Genomic DNA, 6,485 nt, shown 5'->3' on the forward strand with positions numbered 1-6,485 from the left:
TTTGTGTTGCTATGGGACTAAAGGAGAGAACTGATGCCAATTGGATGAACCTTGTATTATTAATGTTGAAATATTTTCACTAAATCTTTGTGTAATTAAAAATCCCATTCTGAATTCGTTTTTCTTCTTTCTTTTTTCTACAGAAAAACAAGGCAAATAATGCTAAAGATGGGATTAGCGTCATTGTTGCAACTTCAATATGTTACATCAGTATGCTATTTTTAAACTTGTTATTTAATTATTTGAAAGTTACAGTATTAGGCTTATCAATGAACCTCTGAAATATCATATTCCTTAATGACAAAGAAAGACATTAAAAAAAATGTGTTAGTGTATGAATGAGTTGATACTTTTTTGAAGTGTGATGCAAAGTTACAAGTATGTGTGGTTTTGTAGTTCTTTATTCATCCCCTTTTTCCTTTTTTGCTTTTCCTGTTAGGCTATAGTTTGTTTGAACAATGAGTTAGTGGGTACTAAAAAGGTGAGAGAGCATATATACAATCCATTTGTTTTAGTTTAGACCTGCCTGGAAAGAGAGAGTGGCCCTGTTGTCATCTACAAAGAATATAAAAGGATCATAATAGAAATGTCCTCATCATACTATCTCATCTTAAACAATAATGTTAACTACTCAAAAAAGTATTTACAAAAAGGGTTAGTTTTCAAATTTGAACTAATTTGAGTGACCTATGAGCTCACTACAGGTCCATGATCCACAGTATTTAACACCATTAAATCTTTTCATAATAAATTTCATGGTTACATTTTGAGGATGCATAAGTACCACTTTTTGGCTAACATGTGCTTTTTTTAATTGATTTTTTTTTTTACTATTTTAACTTTTGTTAAAAAGTTCGTTTATGTTAATTTTTTTTGATTTTTTTGACTTTTGTGAAAAAAAAAATAAAATGATTATAATTTGAGTGTGACATTTTATCTTATTAACATTTTAATTTTTTTTGTGTGTGTGTGTGTGTGTGGCGGTGTCTCTGTCGACCAACGCCGTAAAATTATACTCAGCAGTCACAGGTCAATACTTGGGGGAGTGTAAAGGCCATTCTTCCACTATTAATCAAATCTCATTCTCTGCTCCAACAACCCCTCACCTTCTTCACTCTTGCTCTTCCGATTCTACCATCAGAGCTTGGGACTCTAGATAATTCCAGCAGGTCTCTTTCTCTCTCTCTCTCCCTCCATATATTTATGTATGTATATGTATTTATCTCTATAGACTAGCAATACGATTGTAATTTTACATTTAGATTTTTGAATGGTTTGATAATTGAAAGGTCATTCATTTGATGAATGAGGAAAACCATTAACCATTTAGCAATATTCGGTAATTTGAATGAGAAAATCCCATTTACAGAAATCATTAAGTAGTTATTGAATGTTTCATTTATGTGAAGTGAAGGGCATTTTTTGAAGAACAAAACAAAACAAAACAAAAACTTGACAGTTATTAAATGTGAGGATATTTTTGAAAATGTAAAAAACTGTGACATTTTATATAATACAACTGACAATTTTTTCTATTTCATATTTTCTATCCCTTTTATTTCAATTGGTGGGTATGGTTCAATGGGTATCGTTCGGAAGTCTATTCTTATAGGCAATAAGGTAATTATATATAATTTAAACAACCTAAATCATTCATATAACCAAGCATCTTCATACCTGCACTATATTAGACTACTTACCGTTACAACCAAACATTAATATTCTTCTCCATCCATCCCTCATCCTCTCTCTTTCTCTGCCCTTTTACTTAGTTGTTCAAATTCTATAATGGCATTTTTGTTCTTCAAATTCGGCTTCAACAATTATTTATGTCTCCAATTCAATTACATGAGCTGAAATAAGAAACTCTGAAGACTAAATAGATGAAATTGTTAGCTCAGGATCAAATAGAAAAAGAATAGCAATGGCTTAGAGAATAAAAGCAAAGGCAACTCTGTATATATTCATCTCTTTCTCTGGTGTTTTTGCACTGCACCACTGGTCTTTGTTTGTATATATTTTCTAAATTAATTTGCTGGACATATCAATTAATCTTTTGGTTTCTAGAGTCATGTTCAGGCCAGTCTGAAACTACATAAACATAAAATGCAGTGGCCCAATCCTGAAATCAGGCTTGAGCTTAATTTCCTAAGCTCAGACCAAAAGGAAATGAAAATGGTAATGATGCAAATTTAACCCAAAACTACTTTAAAAAAAAAAAAATTTGTAACAATTTTGATACAAATGATAGTTAGATTAAGTGGCTTGGCTATGAATTTCGGGGTTCACATCTTCGAACTAGTCCTTTTATCATAAATGAATTGGTGGTGGCAGTGGTGGTAGTGAAGTGACAGTGGCAGCAGTAGTGATGGTAAGGTGGAGGTGATGATGGTTATTGAGAAAGTGACGATAATAGAGTTTTGAGTGAAGTGACAGTGGCAGCAGCAGTCCTTTTCTTATGAATTCACTGAATACTTTCAGTTTTTAGTGTTGAATTGAGTTGTCAAACAACTCCTTAGCCCTAGTGAAAGCAAGAAAGAGATTATGCCATGTGATTAACAATGTAATGCTTATACTTGATAAGCGTTGATCTTATAAGAATTTGGTATTTTGTTTTTTGTTTTTTCGAATTTTCTTAGAGACATAAATTATTAAAGGGTCAACTGTAGTTGCTCCCTTGTGTGAAAAATTTGTCCCCTTGTCTCTCTCTCCATTATTTTGAAATTGTTCTGCTACTTTCGTTCCAAGAGAAACAAAAAACATCCAATATTTTCAAGGATTCCATTTTTAATCGCTTAGGGGCAGGGTTGTTCATGAGATCAATTACAGGTCATGTATAATAAAGTAAGATGCGACAGATTTCTAATATGTAATGCATGATGAATTATCATTTGTTCACTGTCAACTTATTAGTCTAATGGGACTTATGTTTTGTTTTTGCTTCATATTTCAGGTAGAACTAATTGATCCTGCATTGAAGGGAACAGTTAATGTGTTAAGATCATGTGCAAAAGTTCCATCTATCAAAAGAGTGGTTCTAACATCTTCTATGGTTGCGGTCATTTGCAACCGAAAGATGCTAACTCCTGGTTTACATATTGATGAAACTTGGTTTTCTGATCCATTGTTTTGCAAGGAGTCAAAGGTGTGTACATGTGCTACTTTCTGAGTTTCTGATCATCATTTCTTTGCAATTGCTTATGAAAATAAAGCTTGTGGGAATTCTACTTCTTGTATTTCAATGTGATGATGTGAAACACTTCAAAAGATCACCTGGTCAGTTTGGTGTACTTGTGAGCTGGAGCCAGGATTTGATCATGTATACAGCAGGATACTTTCTTTTTTTGGTTTTCGTTACTATTACTTTATGATCAGAAACAACTGTTTATAATATGGCCATTCTCTTTCTTGGTCGCATTTTGAAATGTTGACTGACATGATCTGACTTGGTAATATGAATATAACCAAAAGTAAAGATCATTTTTCTGATGCTTCATAATTCATATGTTGGAGAATGTGGTACTTGGACTTGACAATTTTTGCATTGAGATTACTAGAAGTAGAAATGTAGCAACAATGACGTTATGTATTACAGTCGAGTTTGTAGCGATGCACATATTCTATGGTATTTATGTAACTTTAACACGTCTCTATTAATAACTAAGGTATGTGTACATATGTTAGATCCGTTGATGGATCTTGTTGTTCTTGTAGAATCTTCATTAGAGATACCTAGTTTTTTTTTTTTTTTTTTTGATAAATAGAGATACCTAGTCATTTTTTATTAATCTCTATATCATAATCTATCAAGAGCATTGTAGAAACTTTTAGTTTCTTCATTAATATGCTTCATGCTAGAAATGCTTCTAGTATGCTTGATAGTTTTGATTCAGGTTGCACCACCGGGATGCAATAATCATGACAGTTGTTAAGTTAGCAAGTAATTATCCATGCATACATAAAAAGCCTTAGACCAGTCCAAGAATCTTCATTAGAGATACCTAGTCATCTTTGATGAAGCTCTTCTTGGATTGTCCAATTGGGACAGTTCAGGAGCACAAGTCTATGTTGTAATTAGTAGTTCTACCGCTTAAATGTAGTCCATCTCGTAGAGATTTCGTGTAGTAGCTTCTCATGTTCTCTGAGTGCATACTAGACAAGGTGTAGCAGTACACCTAGTCTATGTCGTGTACTTGGAGAATCATGGGGAGATGCTGCCGAAATTTTGCTAGAGATGGATAGAGCGGTATGAGCTACTTTTTACAATATAGACTGTGCATTCCTGAATGGGAAAGTAGGATGAACCAACCTATTAGAGAAGAGTTAGTGGTGAATGGTGTCATGTCGCATGCATTGTAATGTACTTAATTGAGGTTAAGAATAATTAAAATGAAATGATAATTTTGAACCTTGTTGATTTGGCAGTGACATTTGTAGTGTAAGACGAAGTCAGATGGATAAAAGTTGGATAAATCAGCATAGGTTGCATCCAGAACATATAGAAGGGGTTAAGGAATTTGTTAAACTTGCATGCCAAAATAATCCTCTATCAAATGAAGTCACATGTCCATGTAAACGGTGTCGGAATGTCAAACTAGTAAAGAAAGACCTTTTGGGGGAATATTTAATGGTCAATGGGTTTCTTCCAAGCTACACCAGATGGATTTTTCACGGGGAAGATTTACCGCCGTCTGTGCCATTGAATGAGAATGTCAGTGATTTGAATGATGGCGATGAAGTCAATGAAATGATATATGAGTGGTTCGAACTTCCTCCACCAAGCTTGGTTCATCGTGCTAGTAATGAGACAGGAAGTTCTAATATCGAACTAGGCCCGGATAAGAAAACTGAAAGATTTTTCAGTTTATTGAAGGAGGCCGAAAGAGAGTTGTATCCAGAGTGTCACAAGTTTTCAACGCTGTCATTTGTTGTTCGATTATTGCATATCAAGTGCCTTAGTGGATGGAGCGACAAGTCTTTCACGATGTTGCTTAAACTTTTGAAGGATGCATTCCCAAAAGGTGAAACTTTGCCAAAGCCGTTCTATGCAACGAGGGCACTCCTTAGGGAATTGGGCCTCGATTATCACAAGGTACATGCATGCCCAAGAGACTGCTCACTGTATTGGAAGGAGACAGCTAGTAGGGATGATTGCATAGTGTGTCAGACGCCTAGATACAAACAGTTTGAGGGTGAGAAGAATGATTATAAAAAGAAGCAACAAAGAATTCCCCAGAAGATTGTGAGATACTTTCCTTTGATTCCAAGGCTTCAAAGATTGTTCATGTCATCCAAAACTGCTTCATTAATGAGATGGCATGTAGAGGGCCGAATTGATGATGGCAAAATGAGACATCCTGCTGACTCTCTTGTCTGGAAAAATTTTGATACTTTGTATCCCAAGTTTGCGAGTGAGCCTCGCAATGTCAGACTAGGTTTAGCAACGGATGGATTTAATCCATTCAAGGCAATGAATGTTGCTCACAGCAGTTGGCCAGTTATTGTAATGCCTTATAATTTGCCACCGTGGTTCTGCATGAAACAACCTCATATGATGATGATATTGCTCATTGATGGTCCTTCTTCACCTGGCAATAACATTGATGTCTACTTGCGCTTGTTAGTGGATGAACTGATTGAATTGTGGGAAAATGGTGTTCAGACGTACGATGCAGAAACTAATCAAATGTTCCAATTGCATGCGGTCTTACTGTGGACAATAAATGATTTTCCTGCATATGCAAATTTTTCTGGATGGAGCACGAAAGGTGATTTAGCTTGTCCTTGCTGTAACATACATACTCAACATCGGTATTTGAAGAATGGAAGGAAAATTTGTTACATGGGGCATCACCGCTGGTTGAATGCGAGTCACAAATTTCGAAAAGATGGTGCGTCTTTTGATGGAACTTCTGAATTTGAACCATGTCCAACTTGGTTATCGGGGGCCAATGTGTTATGACAGCTAGGGCCTAAGCATCAACCAACTAACAGACAAAAAAGAACTAGGAAAGGAAAGGAAAAAGAGGACAACGAGCAGGATCATAATTGGAGGAAGAGGAGTATTTTCTTTGAGCTTCCATATTGGGAGCATAATTTGATTCGCCACAATCTTGATGTAATGCACATTGAGAAGAACGTGTGTGATAATGTATTGTGGATGATATTAAATGTTGATGGGAAAGGAAAGGATAATTTAAATGCTCGTCGAGACTTGCAAGATATGGGAATTCGAAAGGCATTACATCCTAAAAAAGGGGTCGGGAACAGGTATTATTTGCCGCCTGCATGTTTTGCTATGAACAATAGAGAGAGAGGTTTGTTTTGTACACTCCTGAAGAATATCAAAGTTCCAGATGGGTATGCATCCAATATTTCTCGTCGTGTTAACCTCAAACAACATAGCATATCTAGACTGAAAAGTCATGACAACCATATATTGATGCAACAAATACTTCCAATAGCAGTGAGAAATTTGTTACCGA

General features: G+C 35.2%; 1 protein-coding gene across 1 annotated transcript; it reads left to right on the top strand.

The window, feature by feature from the left end:
- The first annotated feature begins 1,581 nt into the window (after positions 1–1,581).
- LOC145798268 (uncharacterized) lies at positions 1,582–5,962 on the top strand. The gene is made up of 4 exons (XM_082885779.1): positions 1,582–1,620; positions 2,954–3,145; positions 3,213–3,319; positions 4,426–5,962. Exons 1-4 carry the CDS (start codon positions 1,582–1,584, stop codon positions 5,960–5,962), a joined length of 1,875 nt encoding a protein of 624 aa, XP_082741905.1.
- The last annotated feature ends 523 nt before the right edge of the window (positions 5,963–6,485 follow it).

The sequence above is a fragment of the Camellia sinensis genome, chromosome 8 (genome assembly GCF_055761805.1).
Source record: "Camellia sinensis isolate YWXY chromosome 8, ASM5576180v1, whole genome shotgun sequence".
Lineage (NCBI taxonomy): Eukaryota > Viridiplantae > Streptophyta > Magnoliopsida > Ericales > Theaceae > Camellia > Camellia sinensis.

Bases quoted from the DNA above. Each gene is read 5' to 3' on its own strand.
- LOC145798268 (XM_082885779.1), top strand. From the start codon at position 1,582: ATGGGTATCGTTCGGAAGTCTATTCTTATAGGCAATAAG. The intron at 1,621-2,953 runs GTAATTATATAT...TTCATATTTCAG, and splicing joins CTATTCTTATAGGCAATAAG to GTAGAACTAATTGATCCTGC. The intron at 3,320-4,425 runs GTATACAGCAGG...TTGATTTGGCAG, and splicing joins TGGAGCCAGGATTTGATCAT to TGACATTTGTAGTGTAAGAC.